Below are 23,395 nucleotides of genomic sequence, written 5' to 3'. Positions count from 1 at the left end.
AGCCTCTGTAAAGCATGCTTATTCACCCTATGGAGACTACTTTGTGTATGGGAACAGAGCCCACTGGTGATTCATGACCTGTAACGATTCCCTGCCTGCTGTCAACACTCCCAACATACAGAAGCCCCACAAACACACATACAAAATAATTAACATATCTACAGTACAATGCCTTGTGCGTCTGCTCTCGTAGTTTTTTTTAACTATTTCTCTGTTACCTCACTGGTAATTCCAATCCATACAGACAGGAAAGGATTCAACTTCAATCATCCTGAGAGAAATTGCTGCAGCAGTTGCAATGGAAAGTGGCAATAGTGCAGATACAAAAGTCCAAGAAAACAATAACAATATGATGCAAATAAGGTTAAAATCCAAAAATTAAACATATACGGTATATAAAAGTTAAATAAAGATATTAAAAGGTAGAATTAGTTGGATTTTCCTTAAATACAACGCAGAGACATCCAAAAATAATCCCTCTCAATAATCCCTTATGACCCGTGTGGCGGTGTCTGGATCTGCAGAGACCCTGTCCTCTGCCTTGATTTTATTATTTCGCTGTGTTCAGGAATGGATGTATCTGGGTGTCAACCTCCATAAAAATGGAGCAACCAGGTGACAGATTGTAAGCATGCAACCAACATTAAACGCTTGTGACTGCAGTGTTTCCCACACATAGGCCTTTTCTGTCCTGATATTAGCACAAACGAGGTAAAGCAACTCCCTTTCTCTTTATTGTGTAATTGATTTCTGATTTAGTAGCTTGAATTCTATGAAAGCAAGCAGCAGCTGCGTTCCCTACATAGCATACGTGTCCATGCTAGCTCTCGTTTACATTGCAAAATAAATCATTGACTGGTAGTACACGCCGGCATGGTGATTCACCTTCACACCTTGCAACAACACTGACACTTTTTCTTTACATAGACAATCCCACTATAAATCAATGCATAACATGTCACCAGGATGCAGGAAATTAAGCGTCTGACCATTAAAGTGTACTTCAAACTTGTGGGAAACACTGGACTGGTATCTTATACACATTTTACCACCACATTTTGTTGTCATAAAATTGTCAGTGGAACATTACTGAAAAATATGTATCCTAACTGTTTTAGAAATAAAGATAGAACTGGCGTGTTGTCAAATTGACCAATATGCAAATTCTGATGGTACTACATGGGGTGAGGAAGATCTGACAGTGTTAATAATAGTGAAACATAATTAAATTGGAGTCACAGTTAAACCTTTATCACAGTTTACTTTCTTAATTAGTTGAATTGTTTGATTAAAATAATTTACTATGCAGATTGTACATGTTTGATTGTATATCGTTTATATCTGTCCTTTCTTTTGCAAGTAACACTTTTCCATTCGAGTCTTTGTTCCAGTCTGCCATGACATTTGAATGTTTCTCATGAATCAACAGCAGCCTCTAGTGGCAAGATGTGGCTCAACTAAAACCTGTTGAGCCTGCAGGAATCTCAGTTTGTGACATTCCTTTTATTTCAGTTATTTCTGTCTGTTTTAGTTAAAATCATATGTAAAGTCATCTTTTTGGTTCTACTACTCAAGTTCTTCCAAGCACTCAACAAATGTTGTTTTTTTTCTAAAGGAGCAATGCCTGAAAAAGTAATGACTCGTCGCTATGTAATGACATAGTCTAATCCCTCTCTGTTTAGCTCCTGCAGACCCAGGAACAGCGAGTGTTTGCATTCACATGAAACTGAACAGGTCATTTTCTGATTATTCATTCTGAGCTCATAGAAAACAGTATGTGGTGTTGACTGAAAGAGTGCTAGTGTTTATGTTGGCGGGTTGTCTGTGAATACATTAGCACTGTAGCTGACAGCAGGACACACACACACACACACACACACACTGAGGCATGCAAACATGCAGTTATTCACACACACATTCTGAATCACAGTGGTATTTCTTTAGCTACTGATTGCACTAAGTCACAATTAACTGGGGCTTCAGTTCTTTACAAATGAGAAACAGAATCAGTGAGTGGAAGAACGATGGAGAGGGAGGGGTGGACGGCAGATTAAGAACGAGAGTCATGGGTGGGATAGAAACAGGTTTGATTATTTATGAGGTATTAATCCCTCACACACACACACACACACACACACACACACACACAGAGAGAGAGAGAGAGAGAGAGAGAGAGAGAGAGAGAGAGAGAGAGAGAGAGAGAGAGAGAGAGAGAGAGAGAGAGAGAGCAGTATCCTCCACAGGTGAAGGGAAGACAAACAAAACAACCAGGAGCTGTTAATAGGTGTGTGTTTGTGTCTCAGATCCCATACTAACATGCTAGTAAGCCCAAACTGTGTGTGAGAATTTTTAGTTTAACAAAAACTTCAGCATGAAATCAATAGTATGCAAATTTCTGTTGAAATATTACAGTATGCAAACACTGGACACTAAACCAGCATAGATATCCCCAAAATGAAATGTGGTAGTGATGACAATGCGGACAGCGCTGTAATGTCAATGAGCCTTCAACCTAAGTGCACGGTTCTCCTTCGCTATGCATAATATATTTTTTAAAATGAGTTCAGACTTTATGATTCTCACAATTCATCGTTTGGTCACATGATGCCGGCACGGGTTACCATGGTTACACATCTTAAAAAGATGAGGAGGCTCTCAGGAAGTGTCGTGCTAATGACACTTCAGTGTGTCGGAAAAGATCAATATTTTTAATAAACACAAAAGTATGTTAAATAATAGTACACTTTTTGTGTATGTGGTGTATACAATTTCGGACAAAGTGTGTGTGTGTGTGTGTGTGTGTGTGTGTAACTGTGCACAGGCTCAACAGCTTCCTCCCCACCTGGAGCTGCTGCTGTGTGCTGTGTGGGGAGTGAGAGTGTGTATCGTGTATGTGTGTGTTTTGGGGAGGCATGGGGCTTTGAGCACTGGAGGGGGGAGGGGCTGCATTGGGATAATGATATCCGTGTGTGTGTGTGTGTGTGTGTGTGTGTGTGTGTATTCATTCTTGCAACAGGCCCACCATGACTGGATCGCCACACAATGGGATGGATATGGTTGCCAAGGTAACCCCATCAGCCCAAGCAACTGTGGTAACTGGTAGCTAAGTAACAGGAGGCCAGCTACAAAATGGAGACGGGTGTGGGGGGTTAGATAGGTACCTCTGAAGGAGTGAAATTATGGGCTGCCAATTGTGTGGGGTAACTGGTTCACATTCTGGATGCTGAGCATCAGAATGTTCCTCTCAGAACAGGATCCTCCGACTCTACCACACAACATTCATATTTATATTCATTTGAAGGGAGCTTTTGTTTGTCCAAAGCAATGCAGAAATGTAGTACGAGCCAAATCATGCCAGATCAAGGTAACCTTCTTTGTTTCACCTGACACAAATGGTGGACAGTGGCAGATAACTCATACAGTTAAAGGATAGCAAATTAATTTCTTCTTTGAGAGGGGGGGCTTGGATGAAACGTTTTTTGTTTGCAATTGTTTATTATATTTATATACAATATCTGTTTGCATTTTGTTCTCATTTTATGCAGTTGTATTGTTTTATACTGGATACTAAAAAGGTTTAACCTTTGTGTACACATTGAATACTGCAATTGTTATTCCTGTCCATTTTGAAGACTTTTTGCTGGACCCGCGGGCCGACCTACATTCTCAGGGGCTTACTGGTTTTCTGGCTGGGTGAGTGAGTGACTCCCCATTATTGGAACATGCATGCGTGGCTGCAGAGGAAGGCTAAAGCTGTTGAACTTCTCACTGAAGGGCTGTATATCACTTTATTGATTTTTGAAAATGTTGCAGGCGAAAAAGTAATCATTAAGATTCCCATGTTTGTCAAAATATGTTTAGAAAGTTTCTCACACATTTTCGGAGATATTTTAGGCTTGCCATGGTGAAAAATGAAAACACTTCCTCAACGAATAACATGACGAATATAATTATAATACATAATAACAATAGTGGTGCTTTTGATTTGAAACTGGATGTATAATGTAGTTTCTCTCTTCAGCCTACTTTTAAATGAATAACGCTACTTTCTCACATAACCTTTGTTAAATGAGTTCTTTTTAACTGGCAATTCAGTATTAATGTGGCCATTTTTTAAAAATTCCTATTTATGCATAAAATGTACCCAAGGGGTTGTGGCTGGGGGTTGAGCCAATCCCAACTGACATTGGGCGAAGGCAGGGTACACGTTGGACAGTTCACCAGTCTATCACGGGACTGACATGTAGAGACAGACAGGTAACCAGTCTATCACAGGACTGACATGTAGAGACAGACAGGTAACCAGTCTATCACAGGGCTGACATGTAGAGACAGACATGTAACCAGTCTATCACAGGGAGACATGTAGAGACAGACAGGTAACCAGTCTATCACAGGGCTGACATGTAGAAACAGACAGGTAACCAGTCTATCACAGGGCTGACATGTAGAGACAGACAGTCAACCAGTCTATCACAGGGAGACATGTAGAGACAGACAGGTAACCAGTCTACCACAGGGCTGACATGTAGACACAGACAGGTAACCAGTCTATCACAGGGCTGACATGTAGAGACAGACAGGTAACCAGTCTATCACAGGGCTGACATGTAGAGACAGACAGGTTACCAGTCTATCACAGGGCTGACATGTAGAGACAGACAGGTAACCAGTCTATCACAGGGCTGACATGTAGAGACAGACAGGTAATCACAGGGCTGACATGTAGAGACAGACAGTCAACCAGTCTATCACAGGGAGACATGTAGAGACAGACAGGTAACCAGTCTACCACAGGGCTGACATGTAGACACAGACAGGTAACCAGTCTATCACAGGGCTGACATGTAGACACAGACAGGTAACCAGTCTATCACAGGTAGACATGTAGAGACAGACAGGTAACCAGTCTATCACAGGGCTGACATGTAGAGACAGACAGGTAACCAGTCTATCACAGGGCTGACATGTAGAGACAGACAGGTAACCAGTCTATCACAGGGAGACATGTAGAGACAGACAGGTAACCAGTCTATCACAGGGCCGACATGTAGAGACAGACAGGTAACCAGTCTATCACAGGTAGACATGTAGAGACAGACAGGTAACCAGTCTATCACGGGGCCGACATGTAGAGACAGACAGGTAACCAGTCTATCACGGGGCCGACATGTAGAGACAGACAGGTAACCAGTCTATCACAGGGCTGACATGTAGAGACAGACAGGTAACCAGTCTATCACAGGGCTGACATGTAGAGACAGACAGGTAACCAGTCTATCACGGGGCCGACATGTAGAGACAGACAGGTAACCAGTCTATCACGGGGCCGACATGTAGAGACAGACAGGTAACCAGTCTATCACAGGGCTGACATGTAGAGACAGACAGGTAACCAGTCTATCACAGGGCTGACATGTAGAGACAGACAGGTAACCAGTCTATCACAGGGCTGACATGTAGAGACAGACAGGTAACCAGTCTATCACAGGGCTGACATGTAGAGACAGACAGGTAACCAGTCTATCACAGGGCTGACATGTAGAGACAGACAGGTAACCAGTCTATCACAGGGCTGACATGTAGAGACAGACAGGTAACCAGTCTATCACAGGGCTGACATGTAGAGACAGACAGGTAACCTATCACAGGGCTGACATGTAGAGACAGACAGGTAACCAGTCTATCACAGGGCTGACATGTAGAGACAGACAGGTAACCAGTCTATCACAGGGCTGACATGTAGAGACAGACAGGTAACCTATCACAGGGCTGACATGTAGAGACAGACAGGTAACCAGTCTATCACAGGGCTGACATGTAGAGACAGACAGGTCCCCATCCTGCATGTCTTTGGACTGTGGGAGGAAGACGGAGAACCCGGAGAGAACCCACGCTAACACAGGGAGAACATGCAAACTCCACGTAGAAGGCAGACTTGCTGGGAGGAAACCACAGCTACACCACACACACACACACACACACACACACACACACACACACACACACACACACACACACACACACACACACACACACACACACAGTCTGTTAGTATGCACGTGTGTCTTGTGTGACAGTGTCCCCGTTTTCTCACCGTTTTGAGCAGGAAAACATTAATTACCCGCAGCAGTGAGAGTAAAACCACGTTCTCAGTAAATGGACAAGGCAACGCTTATCAACAAAACACAGACATGTACAGAAACACACACCACACACTTCCTTCCTATGACTCTGTTCATGTGTAGTTCATCTCTTGTACAGAAGAGGGGGGTCTAAATCAGGTGTTTCCCACTATCTCAGAATGCCTCAGTTTCCAAAAACAAATTCTGCGGTACAATGTGAATATCATCTGATTTTTTAAGTTGTCTATGATAATATTTTTTTGGATTGTAGACTTTAAGTGGAGCAGATAAGCTCGTAGAAGGTATATGCCCTTTTCACGGCAGCCATGTTGACATGCCGTTGCAGTGTAAACACAGGTGCAATTAATTACGGCCCTGTTCTATTTCGGTGGCCCAGGGCCCTGGTATTGTGCATGCTGGCTTACTGGAATGATGTGGCACACTAAATTGCTTGGGACCATAAATGATCAAGTTTGAGTATGTAAGAATGGCTGCTGTAGGTCAACGTACGTGTGTAGAGTGAATGTGGCCTGACACGGGTACTTGATCCAGCTAGATGGCCACTGAAGTGCCTGTACCAAGAGCCCGACCCATCTGTTCTGATAGAGGCGGTTCTCCTGGCTGTGGGAGACACACCAACCAGTCTTATGCATCCAGGATGAAAGGAGTGGTTGTCTTACTGGAACAGGAGCATTTAGGGACTTAATAGTGAGTGGCGTCTCTCTGAAGGGCGTATATCTGTTTCCCTGCTTACTTTGCCCTCCAGCCAGGTCACCGTCTCCTGTCTCCATCCATCCATCCTCCGGGGGCTGGAGCCGATCCCAGCTGACATTGAGCGAAGGCAGGTTCACCCTGGACAGGACGCCAGTCTATCGCTGGTAGAGACAGACGACCAGTGACACTCATATTCACACCTACGGGACATTTAGACTCAGCAATGAACCTATCCCTAGAGAGAACCCACGATAACACAGGGAGAACATGCAAACTATCCACACAGAAGGAACCCAAACCACAATCGGGACTCAAACCCGGGACTCAAACCTCTCGTTATGAGGTGACAGTGCTACCCATCTCCCCCAAAAACAAACATTTTCTCATTGATTGTCATCCGCTTTTGTCAGAAAAGCCACAGCCCTCACCATAACTGGATAAGTTGTAAAGCTATGTGTTTTTCAACTTCTCATTCATTAGAAGTACACATAAAGGAAAATGCAAGATTTCAATTGAGGCGTTCCAAGCAGTTCAGCAGCAGTGTTTCTATGGGGGAGAGAAACTCCATTTGGTCATTGACTTTGGAGACCTTTTACATGCACAAAAACACAATACAACACACTAAAGTAAAGGGAATGAGCAGAAAAGAATGATCGGTCCTCTTTAATCATAGAGCTCCAAAGCTGTCTGGTTTTGGTCTCCAGTCAAAGAGCAGTTTGTCCTTGTGATGCTGATAAGGATTAGAGTCTTGTTCCTCTGGTTTCTAGCTGTGGGAAAAGGACATGTAGATATAGAACAGATAACCAGTATAAGGGTATACTCAAGGCAGGCAAAAGCTCATGAAAATGTCCTTCTTCATCACAAACATTGCTACCTAAGTAGAAAATATCACAATTATTATGAGAACAAATCCCACAAATATTGAGCTATGAAGTGGAAATTCTGATGTTGAAGAGCATACAAGTCACATGTAAGTCAGGAAGTTAAAGTCGAGTGGAAATGAAACATTTTTATTCCTTTAAAAATCTTTTAGGTCACATTCCTGGTCATATACATTATGTGCCGAAAGAAATACAGAAAAATCGATTTATTCATATTTTTATATCAAAATCTTCTTTCTTCTTCCTGGAAAACAAAATATGTGTAAGCAAGTGTGCTTACATCAGCTGGTACCAATTTCAACCAATAAGATCATGACATCCGTCCAACAATCATTCTGTAACGGTGGCTCTGCAGAGTGTGAGAAGGTCGTGAGCCATACTTTCGAACGAGCAAATCAAATTCCTCCCGACGTTACGTCCCGCCTGCCGATCCACTCGGACACGCGCCGCCATACGGAAGCCAGAAACTGTTGAAAAGCCATTTCAGCTCTAACTTTACCTCTAACCACACAAGCTAGCAAACTAGGCTGATGCTGGAGTAGAAGGGTCTCTACAACAACAGCTAATAAAGACTATATTTCCGTGTAATGCAGGTTCTCACAACACATTCGAATATAGTCATTGAATTGCAATTTTATTGTTCAGGTATGAGTACATACACAGGTATGTATATACATACACATATTCCACACACTGGGTACACATGTAGGTTGTGCACAAATCTATCTATGGTACTATTTGTAAAAACATTTCAACTAAATTTAGCCCAATTTTCACCTAGATGCCCAGATATTAATGGAAAAACCTTAAAGTATCATAAACAATTAAAAAAAGAGAGCGAGCCATGTGTATTAGGCCTCATGGAATGGCATAGTAAAGTAGTTACTGCTGTCAGCAGATGCCTCGGGCCCCACTCCTTCTTTTGGCCCCCAATTTCTTGAGGGCCCAAATTGGGCAATTAAAGAGTCTAGTTCCTTGTATGTGCACACATCCCTGGCCATTCTGATTCAGTTTGTTTTTTCAGGGTGGCAGGTTCAAATCCAGCTCAGAGAACACGGTTTCCCTCCATCTTAATAACGTCAGCGGACTCACAGATGGTCACTTCTACCTGCAGCTGCTAACTGCCGATAACGTTAATGATCTCAGGGAGTGCGAGTGATAAACCAGTGGTTGGTGGAATGTCGATGCTGGTGACTGGATTCATGAGGATGGATGTGCAAAGAGCAAAGTCTCTATTCCACATTATCCCACAAAGTTATGTTACAATTAGGGTGCCTTGAGCTGTTTTTAACGGATGTTCGTGCCCTTGTGACAACTTCAACTCCTAATATTTCTGGTTTACTACTTGAGCTTGTTAAACACGTCCAAGCAACGTCCTCTGTTTATCATGGGGCAAGAAAATGAAGTACCTTGACCCCAAAGACCCCGATGAACTTACCTACAGCAGGAGACACATCACTCAGTCTCTCTCTTCCATCTTTGTGTTGTCATGCTGCACCTGGACTGAACACACACACACACACACACACACACACACACACACACACACACACTCACACACTCACACACTCACACACTCACACACTCACACACTCACACACTCACACACACACACACTCACACACTCACACACACACACACACACACACACACACACACACACACACACACACACACACACCATTTAATTTGACGGCTGTGAGGTACCAGAGTTCCCATTAACTTCCTCTTTCTCTTGTAGGTTTAACGGTAAAACACACACACACCTTTATCCCTCAAACACTTTCTTTGGAAAGCCTGTGGTTATTCCCCACTGGGCAAACACAGATGCATGAACACAAAATAAATCGACAAAAATGGGAAGCTCCTCTTCTCATTTTTAAATATCTGTGACAATTAAAGAGCAACTGAACCCCATTACTTTAATTTTTTTCAATTCATAGTAGTAGTTTAGTAGGCCGTTCCAGTATTCAAATTCAATATACTGTCTGGTGTTACAAAGATGCTGCCCTCTACTGGTTGAAACCCAACTGTTGCAATTAAAACAACTATATGAGCATGCTCCCAGTATACTACTATGAGCATGCTCCCAGTATACTACTATGAGCATGCTCCCAGTCATGACACACTGACAGTTTAGGAATCCTATAGAAGGCTGTCTTCTGAGGAAACGTATTCTACTTGGTTTGGGAATGGACAGTCCTGAGGGAGTCGTAAGGGAGGGAGTTATTAGTGGAGTGAAAAGTTTTAACAGTTTTCACAATTTTTCATGGAGATGTGTGAACTCATTTCAATGTGTCAGTCCCCAACCCACCTGTTGATTTGCAAAAGAAACTGTGCAGAATAATTCATCAAAACGACATATGATATGCACATAAGCATGGGGGCTGTATAAAATGTAACCAGCATATCAGCTGTTTAATTGTGACTTGACAGCATGCAGCATCACTCCAGTTGGAGACTCCTGCAAGGTGTGATGTGTTGGCTCTTGGACGGGGGTTCGGGGGCATTTTCTGTATCCGTCATCTGGTGATTTTATTTTTTGGTATTACAAAATAGAAAATCAAATCAAACTTTTTTTATTTTGCTCCTCTGGGAATAGAACCCTGAGGGACTCCACAAAGGAGCGGAGCTGAGGCGGAAACAGTCGACTAGTTTGACAGAAAATCTTCTGTCTGATAAGTATGACCTGAACCACTCCAAAGCTGTTGCTTTTAATGCCACGACAACGTTCCAGGTGAGAGACGAGGATAATTATGGTTTACTGCATCATCATATAGTCTATCATCACTCCGCTCCCCCTCTTACTTCCGTCAATAGCACCTGCACCTGCACGCCGTCGCCTGCACTACCTGTAGTAGTTTGTGCACAGTTGAGGAAGCATCAGGTTGTAGTAAGATAGTTTGTGAACAATCAAACATCATGGTTATAACGTGCATCGTACAGGGTTGTGAAAACAAGCAGAAGGTAGTTGTCAACTTGTCTTTTTTTTCATTTGCGTTCAGCTCTCTTGCACTCTTGTCTCACAGCACGAGTAGTGTCGTTCAACCATGGTTCTAGGCTTGGCCTTGGCGTGCTTTTAAATGGAGCGATAGTATCCAGGATGTTTTGCCAAGTGGAATAAAATAGTGAGGTTAACTGCTCAGTATTAAAACAAAGGCGGACCCTGAGTGATAATCTCGGCATATGGAAAAGCAGCAGAAAACTGTACAGCAGTGGAAGGGTTAAAGATACGACAACACTGAGCTGGAGCACACGCTAGGTGGTATGATGGGAGATCTCAAATAAAACAGGCATGTGATGAGAGACAACTGCATCATGTACTTCAATGTTAAAACAGGTAGACCACATGACAGAACAAGATCTAATGTGTGCCAACGCTCTTGTGTGGGACGTCACAGACTGTACAAGCTTGAAAGAGGCAAGTCTCTAGCCAGTGGTTTGGAAAGAGCAAACATTAATGTTCAAATCTCTGACAATTAAGCCGTTGTCATATGTTGGCATAATTCCAGCCAAGAAGTCAGAAAAGTCATTGATAAAGTTCTTGTTATAATTAGGTGGTCGTTATGTACCGGATGAGATCGCTGCACCGAGAACATATTTAGTTCAAATCTGGAGTAAAACAGTCGCTGCTGCTGCTCCTCCTCCTCCCGTAGTTTTCGTGAAGTTAAAATATGTAAAACCCCTGTGTACGACTTCTGAAAAGAAGCTTGACTCATCGAAACTGGGCCAGGTTTCAGTCACACGCAGAAAATCCAAATCAGTGGGAAGTAAAATAAAAAAAAAAAGGTCATACAACAAATGCAGGTTTGTAACAATACACTGAAAGACTGAAGGACTAGATCTGTTCTTTTTAATAATACATTCAATGACAGAAAAGGGGAAGAGGAGATCTTTACACTTTTCCTGTGTGGATGAGAACATGTAGTAACATGACAGCCAGGAAGGAGAGGCAGCATGAACAGAGAGAGAGAGAGAGAGAGAGAGAGAGAGAGAGAGAGAGAGAGAGAGAGAAAGAGAGAGAGACTCAAGGAGAAAGTGAAAGAATGTGAAGGTAAAGGTAAGAATTAGACAACGGGGGAAGGGGGGGGTCCCTGAGGGAGAGGAGTCAAAGGGGAACCGGGAGTAATTTTGAAAGACTGATACTGAATACAATTTTGAAATGAGAAAGATCAACTGAGGAACTGAGGATGGACTCTAATCCAATATTGAAACGAGAAGTTTCAAAAAGTTTATTTTGCATTTGATCAAAAATTCCCAAACTGCGGCTTGTTCCTCATTTTAAAATGGTCTTCAGTGTGTTTTTAAAAATAAAAAAGAATGAACATATATCCAATAAATTGTAGTGTATGTACATTGCTCATCCAGGTTTAAACTCCAGATGTCAATTTAATTTAGTAAAATAATCTCAGTCTTAACCTCTCGGCACAGAAACCAATAATTTGCTATTCCTGCCCACCCTGTTTGTTAAATCTTAAAGGTGCTATATATTAGATTGATTTTCATTGCCTCTCAAAGGCTCTCAACATGGCGACGCTGAGCTGAAGGCTTGTAGCCGACGGTGCTAACAGCGCTAACGGTGTAAACAGTGTAAACAGTGCAAACAGCAAAAGTGCTGCTAGAGCTCAAAGTGGAGAACCGGAGGGTCGGTATGGCCTCCATGACGACACCGTTGGTTGGGATGGCGTTACTAGCTGTGACCAGCAAGAGCACTGAGCTAGCTAGGGGGCAAGCTAACATGCATGGACATGCATTAAAAGTGCCGGCCCAATTATACAAACAAATGACAGAGAAGCTCAAATTACACACCCTGAGGGAGAGAAACTTTACTCTCTGCTTAGACGTTACTCCACTATATCATTAGCAAATAGTTGTTTGCTGCTATATCAATAGTCTAAATCCGGTCTATTGTACATTTAATATTAGACTTGCAGGTCTTACATTTACATTGGCATCGTAATGATTTAAGCCGGTACTGTATTAGAGTATATAAACCAAAATCCAATGGAAAACAGCCCTGGCTTTTTGTCAAGGGAACCAGTGCGATGCTAATTTACGGGTTAGCCGCCAAAAAAAAGAGTAATCCGTGCAGCAATACATGGTAGAATTAACAGGCCTTGATGAAGGCTTTGCTTTAGCAAACCTCTTAATGAAACTTCACAAAAAACAGAAGTTTCTTCTCTGTTTAGCACAATTCAGCTGAACATACTATGGACAATTCTCTTCAATCTAACCACTGAGGAAACTGCAGACAGCCATGAGAAAAACAGACTTACTCAATATTTAGAGCCCAGTTCCACCGTCGTGGATCAATAATGATCGAGGGTCACATATGCTTTTCTAAACTGGAAAACAAATTGAACCTCCAACAGCTCCACACCCACAAATTGAACCTCCAACAGCAGCAGTTTGGTGCTCCGCAGGTCCCCGCTGGGAGCCAACACTGATCCTGCTACTGTAAAATTACGTTTTTTTAAAGGGATTCTGGTCGTCGGAAACAGTACCGCTTTTGTCCACAGGAACCGCCAAAATCAACAAAAAATCAACTTCCTCGCAGTCTCCTTCAAGGTGCCATCTACGAGATTGTGAGCATTTCTGTTGCCTCTCAAAAGCTCTCAACAGCACGAACAGTGCTAACAACGGCAAAAGTGCTGCCAGAGCCAACAGTTAACCCTGAGGGGAACCAGAGGGTGAATGCCGTCGGTCAGGACGGCGTGATCAGCTGTAACCACAAGGAGCGAGTTCAGAGGCAGCCGTTTGGAAGCCAGTTCACATGCACTAAAGTATACGCAGTCAGTCTGGCTGTGCCAACCCACAAGATGAAGCTTGGATTACTGTTAATACTATTACTTTTAAGGTAAGGTTTAGTAGGACTTTTACTTGTGGAATATTTTCAGTGTGGTATTAGTAATTTTCCTGAACTCATGGATCTGAATACTTCTTTTGTCTACCGTCCATCTATCTACCCATGAATAAAAAAACATGTTTTTATTTCTTTAACAGAGTCATGTTGGGTGGATAAGGGCAACACACTATCATGACTGTGTTTGTATCTTTGTGTAAATGAACGCAATATTCTTTCAAATCACATTATTATTCCGCATTAACAGGACTGAACTTGATCAAACATGTCTGGGTGAGGTTGGATTAACGCTCTCTGTTCATTTTGCAGGTTTTTTTGGTATCGAGATGCCAAAATGTTCCCACAGGCCTTGAGTTTCTTCTGACAGACAGGCAAAGAAGAAGTATCAATGAAACATCAGGACTGATTCACAAATCAGATCAAAGTGAGAAAAACCTCAGAGTGAGTCTTTTTTTTATTCATGTTTATTTGAGTAGAAATGTGTTTTTGTGATTAGCTTCAGTCAATGGCCCACACAGACACACACAACATGATGTCATACATACCACACACACTGCCCTGCAGCTACAGCCTGGCATGAACACACACACACTTGTCTATTCACACACATACAGAATCACTCAGCTGAAACACTCCATGCTGGCCTTGGCTCTCTCCATCTCGTGTAGGAAGTTATAAAACTGTGGGAGCGTCAACTCTGGAAGAGATGAGAGAAGAAAACAGGAAACAGTATCAAACACATTGACTATTACATTATTATTAACCCCCTAACCCTATAAACATTAAGTCAGATGTCAGTTGTACTCCTCCATTTCACACTTTGGTCTAAACAACAAGGTTTCAAACTATTGTATCCAGTTTCATGACATGTCATTTGTATTTGCCGTTGTAAAAACTAGTCTGGAAGCTCTTCAAAGGGAAAAATCTCAACGTGAAGAAATGTCTGTATTGCTGTGAATAAGCTGGAGAAATGCTGAGTTGTCACATTCGCCAATAGATCCACTGAAATTCCACACACTGGCAAGATAGAAGATAACTTGTATATCACATTTCCAAAACTACTTCTACAGCATGCCTCCTGTTGATCAACATCTGTAAGCTTTGGGGAAATAACATGACACGTGGACTTCCAGTGAGAAATAGCAACTGCTAGCAGTAATAATGCTAACAGTGACTGCACAAAGCTAACTCTTGCCGGTGAGTGAGAGATTATGTGGGGGTGGGTCCCAGACCATCAATGAATCATGCAAGTACCGTTAGCAAGACAAAAACTGTCATGTGATATTCTTGCTGTTTTCCTGCACAAGTGCACACAGAAGTACAGTCAACATGTATACAATTCAAACTGTTCACCAACCAAATACATACAGCATGGCAGTCAGATGTCTAATTTTAGTGTGCAAAGGCAAAAGTTAATTCATTTATGTATTAAGTATTATTTTTCAGCTGCAGGGGATCATGAAAAGAGACTTTGTACACCTGTTAGTGATCTTTCTTTTACTGTACTCACAGGCATCAAATAGATTAGCACTGATCACTGAGTCTAATTAGGCAATTTAGGCTAACAGGGATAATGAACATTTACCATGCATTACGTTTGGACGTTAAAGGCACAAAACAATTCCACATGTTGACCACATCCTAATAAGCTCCCAGTCATCCTGTTTTCTTTCTACCCAGCTCGGTATACAATGTCATTTTGCTACAGAGGCCTTTTCTCTTAGCAAACATGATGAAGGGTTTTTGAGTGGAGGCAGAATGATTCTCTGAACACGTTAGATAAGACTTGTTTTAATAACAATGGCTTGAGAAAAAGAGTTCCTATTGAAACACACAGCCACTCGCCCTCCCGGACCGCAAGTGAGGAAGTTACCATTAATCAACGGCACCAAACTGGCCGACTCCTACAAGCTAACCAGATAAACTGAGGGGATACACATCTTTGAATGTCTACAACTATCCTGCAGGAAAAGTTGCTATTCCAGCTTAGGCAACAGCTGCCTACACTGCAAAGCAACGTGAAAAATGAAGACGGAACTCAAAAAGGATTGTTATTGGTGAAGCGTTTCAGACACGGAGAGAAAATATTGATAATAGTTCAGCTTCTGCTAACCGGCCAACATCTTCTCTCCATCTCTCTCATGGTCAGCCTTCTGTGGGAGTGGTGAGTTTACTGCTGCGGTGCAGCTGCAGAAGGCTAAGTTAAACTATTAACTAAATATAAACATTTATGCTCCGTCTCTGAATACATTGCCAATAGAGTAGCTCGCTATGGCCTCAAATCACAGTTTGTCATCTCAAAGGTATGCAGGTTGGAACCACATTACTCCTGGGTTTCTGGCACCCAACGACACAGCAAGTGTTTTGGATGTGTAACTTTGGACTGCTACAGTCTGAGGTGATTTGTGTTTGCCTCCAGTCTTTCCTGCTTTGCCTCCAGCTAACACCGAGACATAATCATGACATCAGCATTACAAGGGTCTATTAGTGCTCAACCATTGAAAAAAAAAAAGTCTGAAAAGCTGTTCTAAATCTGTGCATTCCTGCTTGTGTTAAAGGTTGAGTAGGTGATTCTATTCAGAAACACTTTCTGTTATATTAATTGAAATCCTCACAACATACCGATAGCAAAGAATAAATCAAATGTTCTGATATAAAACAATAAAAATGTCATGTGTGGCCGTGGCAGGACTGTAAAAACCCTGTCCAATCAAAAAAGTTGGGCCAGAGAAAATAGTTGGACGGGACATTTGCAGTTCGGTGATGCGTTCAAAGTCAAAATCTCTGTCTTTAAAGGTAAGGTAAGGTAAGGTAACTTTATTTGTACCCGAAGGTAGATTTGGTTGCAGGTACAAAGAAAGAATTGGCTGCTTACACACACACGCAGACAACATTAACATCATCGACCGACATAGACATAAAAGTGACAACAGTGCTCCAGACATAGGAATATGGATAGGAAGCATACAAAAGGGTATTACTATCAAAAGATAAATAAATACTAAATGCAAGCCATCATGGCAGATACAAAAAAAAAAAAAAAAAACAGGTCAGAATAAATAAATAAATACAATCCATAGGTTAATAAGTTAGTGAGTGGCTTAATTACTTATTGACTATTTAACGTTTTGACAGCTGAGGGAACAAAACTGCCTCTGTATCTCTTTGTTTTGCAGGCAGGCATTTTGTACCTACGGCCTGATGGGAGAAGTTGAAATTCACCATATAGTGGGTGGGATCCATCTTCTAAGATAGACCCAGCTAGTCTCTGTAGCTGCCTTGTATGCAGGGATTCTGGGTTCAGCTGTGGCTCTCCGATCAGCCTACTAGCCCACCTCACGATTTGGTTCAGGGAATTCTTATTTTTTAGGGATAGGTTACTAAACCAAGACACCAGGCTAAAGGATATAACAGATTCAATGAAGCAGCGGTAGAACATGGTTAGCATTTTACTGTCAATGTGAAACGATGAAAGTTTCCTCAGACAATATAAACGCTGGTTCCCCTTTTTGTACACAGCTTCGCAGTTTGTCTCAAAGTTTAGCTTATTGTCGATGATGGTCCCAAGGTATTTATAGTTATCCACCCACTCAACAGTCTGACCCTTTATGCTGGTGAGTTCCTTAGCACTGGGGAGTTTCCGGAAATCTATGTGCATGTCTTTAGTTTTTGAAATGTTCATGTGTAAAAAGGACGTATCGCACCAGTCTACAAAATCCTGAGCGACTGGGCCATGGCCTGTTTCATTCCCTTGTAGCAGGCTTACAATGACAGAATCATCTGCATACTTTAAAATAAATCTGTCTTCTCTTTTGCTGCGGCACATGTTAGTGTAAAGGATGAACAGGAGAGGGGACAGAACACAGCCCTGAGGGGAGCCAGTGGAGGAGCAGATCTGGTCAGACAGTACTCCATTGACTCGCACTCTTTGCGTCCTATTGGTTAAAAAGTCTAAAACCCATCCAACAAGATTTTTACTCAAATCAAATTGCTCTAAAAGTCTTTCTGTTAAAATGTGGGGTTGAATTGTATTAAAAGCAGAAGAGAAATCTATAAATAAAAGCTGAGCATGTGTTCCTTTCCCTTCCAGATGTTTAAAGAGCATGTTCATCAGAGTGACTGTGGCATCCTCGACACCTCTATGTGGCCTATAGGCAAACTGCAATGGGTCAATATCAGACTCTGTTTTCTTTAAAATTTCATTTCTCACTAATTTTTCAAAAGCTTTCATGACAATAGATGTCAGAGCAATAGGCCTAAAATCATTCAGAATTTTTGGGCAGCTTTTCTTTGGAACTGGAACGGCTACCGCATCTTTCCAACATTTTGGGACATGCTGATTTTGAAGGGATTTATTGAAGATGTAATGAAATATTCGACTAAGTTCTCTAGAACACAACTTAACCAATTTATGACTGAGCTCCTGTTTTTCTACACTGAAATCATAAGTGTCAAAACGGGAAAAGAAATGATTAAGATCATTTGCAAGGTCATAATCTGTGTTAAAACCCTCTAAAGTGACAGCGCTTATATTCTTTGAGTTACTAGTGCCTGCAATGGCTTTCATACTTGACCATGCTGAGCCCAGGTTATTTGCAGCCATTTTATTTTCCAAAATAGTTTTATAGTCCTGTTTTGCCCTTAGAATTTCAATTTTCAAATCTTTCGTGGCTTCATACAATTCAGAGGCAGTCCCAAGTTTGAAAGCCCGTTTCTTAGCCTGTATGCTGGATTTGACGGATTTTGTTACCCATGGCTTGTTATTAGAGTAAATTTTTATCCTTTTAGATGGTATGATATTGTCTCTACAGAATGTGGCATAAGAACATGTTACATCTGCTAACTCGTCTAAGTCCCCCCCACTTGCCTCTATAAACATGTCCCAATCAGTACAGTCAAAACAGGCTTTTAGACACTGCACAGACTCTTCTGTCCAGTTTTGAATGTCCCTTGTATAGACCTTTTCCCTCTTCAGTACAGTTCTGTATGTGGGCATGAGGTACACACAGTTGTGGTCTCCATGGCCCAGAGGAGGTAGCGGAAAGCAACACAACAGCACATATTGACATTTCAGGACCATTTAAAAAATAACCTTTGGACCTGATTTTCATCTAAAAATAGTTTTAAAGACTTCAACAACTTCAGGCCTCCTTGATATCTCCGGCCCCCTGTATATTTACACATGCAGCATACAATGAAGAAGTACTTCAGCATGAATCTGCTGCTGTGTCTTCATTCAAATGTTCAAGTTGATTCACTCATCTGCATATCCCATTTTGAGATCCAGTTAGAAAGGAGGTTCTTGCCAAAAACTAGACATTCAGCGAACAAATGTTTTCTGTCTGTGTCAGTAATGCCACTGTCGCTCACCCATGTAGACGTTTTCAGTGGAATTCCCCTTTCTGACCACCAACTTCAACTGCAAGAGGACAACACAACTGTGGTCAACATGACTGAACAAAGAAGACGTGTAACTGCATGCGTGTGTGTGTGTGTGTGTGTGTGTGTGTGTGTGTGTGTGTGTGTGTGTGTGTGTGTGTACACAGCTTTCAAACCTGCAGAAAGATGTTGCCCACTTTCTGTACTTCACTGGTGCCAACAGTGACTGTGAGGGTCAGAAAACACATCATGATACTTCGATTCATAAATCATCAATGAAATCACAAACAAAAATACATGATTGTTTTTTTCAGATGTAAAGAACAAATTCAAGTTGAATTTTACTGAATTTAGACAAAGTATTTACTTTATAACATGTTATAGTTTTATATTGCATTGGCCGTTTTTAATTTCCAAAAGACGGTTTTAGAAATGTTTTCACTAACTTTCTTTCCATCAATTTATCGATATTCACGCTTTTAGCTATAAATAAAAATATACTTTGAGTAAATGTCTTTAAAATCCAATACCTTTCAAAAAACAGAGTCAGGAAATTGAATATGACAATTTGGAACAACATGTACAAGAACTCAAAGGACCTGGACTCTTTTTAATGCACTTTATATGTACAAGTCTCCACAGATGCCCGACTGTTCATTGGCGACATGCAGAGACACAGTCTGTTTGCCTTGCTTTTGCATGTCAATGACAGCACAGTCGAGTAAACTACAGTACGAGTGCAGCATGTACAGGCACTCCCTGTCCACTCCCCTCACAAACTGGAGCAAAGCCTTTTAACATGACGATGAGCTCAACAATAGCTCAACATAATGTGAATCACTCTCCTGCTCAGTGTATTAGCATTTCTATCACCTGAGAGTCTGAAGAAGTCATTAGGTTATATGCATAAACAATGAGGCTCATTTAAATCAGCAAGAACAAAGAATGAAAGCACCTAAGCTATGCTAATGGTTAGACTAGAGCCTCGGTGGTCATGAATATGTGATGGCTGTTTGAGAGGAGAGACAACTGCAGCGCTCAGAAATAGACCTAAATGGAACCTATCATTTTCTCAAGAGTTACATGAAGTGATGTCTGGTTTAGCTTCGTCCTACCTCCAAACTTCCACTCCATGTCAACCAGCTGGTTGACCATCAGAGTCTGTCCCACAGCGAGTTTGGATAGTGCTGCATAGTGCTCCCCCCACTGCAAAATACAGAAGAAAGTGCTCATCAGATAATAACTGGTTTGATACGGAAGCATTTAACGACTTTAAAAGGACAGAATGCAACAAGTTTCATTTGATTCTAACTAATTTATATAGTGATCAGATTATAAATAAATCCATTAAAGACCAGTTTATGAATATTTCAAACTAATATTTGTGAATGAGGGTGCTGGTTTAAAGGGATAATGTGGATGTTTTGAAGTTGAGTTGTGATGAATAACGTTTCCATAGTCAGTTTATCATCACAGTCACAAACTAACGGACCGAAGCAGCAGTAGAACAGCAATCCTGTGTTCTGGGAGGAAGAATGTTTGTTTTGGTCAAAGGAGTGTCGTGGCTTTGAAGAGAGCATAAACTGCCTCAGGTTCCCCATCAGAAAGGGCCGCATGACAGCAAGGGAGATATTCAAAGTATAGCCTACACTTCAACTGATAATTCTTTCTTTTTTTTTCTTTTTTTAGGTGGCACAGCTAGCTTTGCTCCTCTGCTGGGGCTCCTGTCTGTTCCTCCAAACCGAGGGCTTGCAAACTGCCGGACCATGGATGATTACCTCGTACAACCACACTTCAAAAAGCCTGAACTATCCCTTTAACCCACTTACTGATGTCTGCAAATAGTAGGGAAGGTTACCTGCTGTGAAAAGTGAGCCGACTTGTCTTCACTTAGACCTGAGGAATCAACAGATAAAGCAGGTTTTGTTTCCCACGTAAAATGTTCACATTAATGAGTAAAAATGCTGTGAGAGTTTAGTTCCATCTTCAGAATGTGACGAACTGTCATAAAAGGACAATATCCAGCAGCTATACTTAACCTCAGGTTTAAAATTGACTTTGTTAAATGTACCTAATGTCACAAGGTCTTCTTTGATCTGCTCAGCTGTCAGGTTTTTCTTCAAGGCGCCTGAAGAAAGAACAGAATCACTGTCACTCAGACGGAAACCTTCCTGCAGCTACAGCTTTTCTGTCACCCAGCAGCTGAAACTTCATGAGTACCACGTTAAGTGTTGTGGGAAAATTCAAAACCGCTTCATTGAGGTCTGTCTTAAAGTTAAAGATAATACTAGGACAGGATGCATGATTAAGTTTTCATGACTAAAAGAAAGGGGAAAATCCATGTTAGTACATTTTTCAATTCTATATGGGGGATTATGTTTTATTGTGTCAAGGAATGTACTGTAGGAAACCACACACTGAAGTAGAAGTAGATAAAGCAGGCAGGAAAGAAAATTCCCTCCATATTAGATGAACAACTGGAGTTATGATGTTTGTGTGGGTGTGTGTGTTTCCCACCTTGTGGCACAAGGAGGACGCTCTTCATCAGGTTCCTCAGAGGACCGGCACTCATCCCATGATCCCCTGCAAACTCACCAAGCTGCTGCATGAAGCTCTCTGTCTAATCACACACACACACACACACACACACACACACACACACACACACACACACACACACACACACACACACACACACACACACACACACACACACACACACACACACACACACACACACAGGACAGGCAATGTTTTGCCTCAGTTCAGTGGCTAATCACTGAGTCCAGAGTCCTATTAACATTAAACTTGTTACTGTGTGTGTGTGCGTGTGTGTGTGTGTGTGTGTGTGTGTGTGTGTGTGTGTGTGTACTCACCTCTTTAGGCTCCAGCAAGAACTGGAACAGAATTTCAATCAAACGAAGAAATTGCTGCATGAAATGAAAACATGAAAGTCTTTGTCAAAGTCTAAATCTGTGTTTGGCTTGTTGGAGAAAAATAAACTCTGATCAACTCTTTATTTGAAAAAAAAACATAAAGAAGCAGTCAACAAGTGAAACTCTTTCCTTGATCAATAAAGGCTTGATATTAAAATGAATCACTGAGTGAGTGGGTCTGGGTCCAGCGGTTTCATTGTGTATGCATTCAAAGAAACGATGTTTAATAAAATGTTCTGATTCAATTCTATAATATATATTCCTACGGTATATACACAACATTTTTCCTGACTTTCTCTGCAGTTTGAGATAATACACACTGTACAACTGTGTGCTTTCACTCTACTGAGTTTAGTCTCATGAACACTAGACACAGGAAAAAGACACAGTTACACTCCCAGAATATTCCTTTATCTCGAATAAACGTATTAAAGTGGGCAGGAATTTAAATGTAGCTGAATTGTGTAATTATAAGTAAATTCGTCACTTCACCTATAGAAAATGGATAACAACACTGATGTTGTTGGATGCACTTATTTTAATACAATTTATATTTCAAAAGCGTTGGCTAAATATGATGTGACAACTAATTTCTTAAAATTTAATTATAAACTAAATATACAAACATTTCCAATGACAGTATGAGATGTTTTTTAAGCATATGTAATAAATATAGGCTAATATATGGGACAGTATTAGAGCTTATAGCAGATATTGTAGTAGTTAATATTTAAACCAAAAAAATACAAAATATCGGCGTACAGAAAGTAGTTTTGAAGTAATTTAGAAATGTTATCACCGTTACAGAGTTTCTCCAGATGTCTGTTCCAGAGTTCCAATACTAATGCATTGTTATCCATGTTGTTAGTGACTATCTTTACACCGTGGTATTACTACTTGTGACTACGTCGTACACTGACAGTCACATGATCCACACGAGCTGTCAACCGCTGAACACAGCGCTGGATGACGAGATAAATCCCGCAAATTCACAACCACGCGTCCTTTCACTTCATCTTGAATGTGTAAAAACTACAGCAGCTGTTCACAACTATGCCCCGGGGAGAATGAAACCTCAGACACGAGAAGGAATACATTCAGTGAGCTAACTGAACTAAACTGATGCTGTTTGGTTCATCTCTCTGGTGTCACCGGTAAAAAACAAACAAACAAAACGTCTGCATTTACCTGCTCGTTGAATTTGTTCAGGTTCTGAAAGTCGGTGCTGACAGAATCCGGCAAAACGTCTTTAGTGAAGTGAAGCTGCATCTTTTTGCCTTTGCAAAACCGTCAAGCTTCTGTTTGGGCTCCACTTCCGGGTTCTGCAGTGCGCATGCGTGGGCAAGTGCCAGCTTCTTTTTCTTCAAGTATACTATTTATCAGGAGAAACAGCCAATTTAGTTTAAAATGTAATAAGAATATCAGATCTTTTTTGTCTCAGTATTTCTAATAATAGGCTACATACGTTTATACTTTTATATAAGTATATTATGACAT

At 41.4% G+C, this 23,395-nt stretch overlaps 1 protein-coding gene across 1 annotated transcript; it reads right to left on the bottom strand.

The window, feature by feature from the left end:
• Positions 1 to 14,031: 14,031 nt before the first annotated feature.
• commd7 (COMM domain containing 7) lies at positions 14,032 to 23,270 on the bottom strand. Its single transcript, XM_084016056.1, has 9 exons — positions 23,087 to 23,270; positions 21,839 to 21,892; positions 21,480 to 21,582; positions 21,034 to 21,090; positions 20,821 to 20,858; positions 20,078 to 20,168; positions 19,139 to 19,188; positions 18,954 to 19,002; positions 14,032 to 14,280 (listed from the first exon to the last, which is right to left on the bottom strand). Exons 1-9 carry the CDS (start codon positions 23,165 to 23,167, stop codon positions 14,204 to 14,206), a joined length of 600 nt encoding a protein of 199 aa, XP_083872182.1. The 5' UTR covers positions 23,168 to 23,270; the 3' UTR covers positions 14,032 to 14,203.
• Positions 23,271 to 23,395: the final 125 nt, after the last annotated feature.

The sequence above is a fragment of the Eutrigla gurnardus genome (genome assembly GCF_963514095.1).
Source record: "Eutrigla gurnardus genome assembly, chromosome: 8".
In the NCBI taxonomy this organism is placed as follows: domain Eukaryota; kingdom Metazoa; phylum Chordata; class Actinopteri; order Perciformes; family Triglidae; genus Eutrigla; species Eutrigla gurnardus.
Note: the sequence above shows the minus strand (reverse complement) of the source record. Positions and strands in the feature narration are given on the sequence as shown.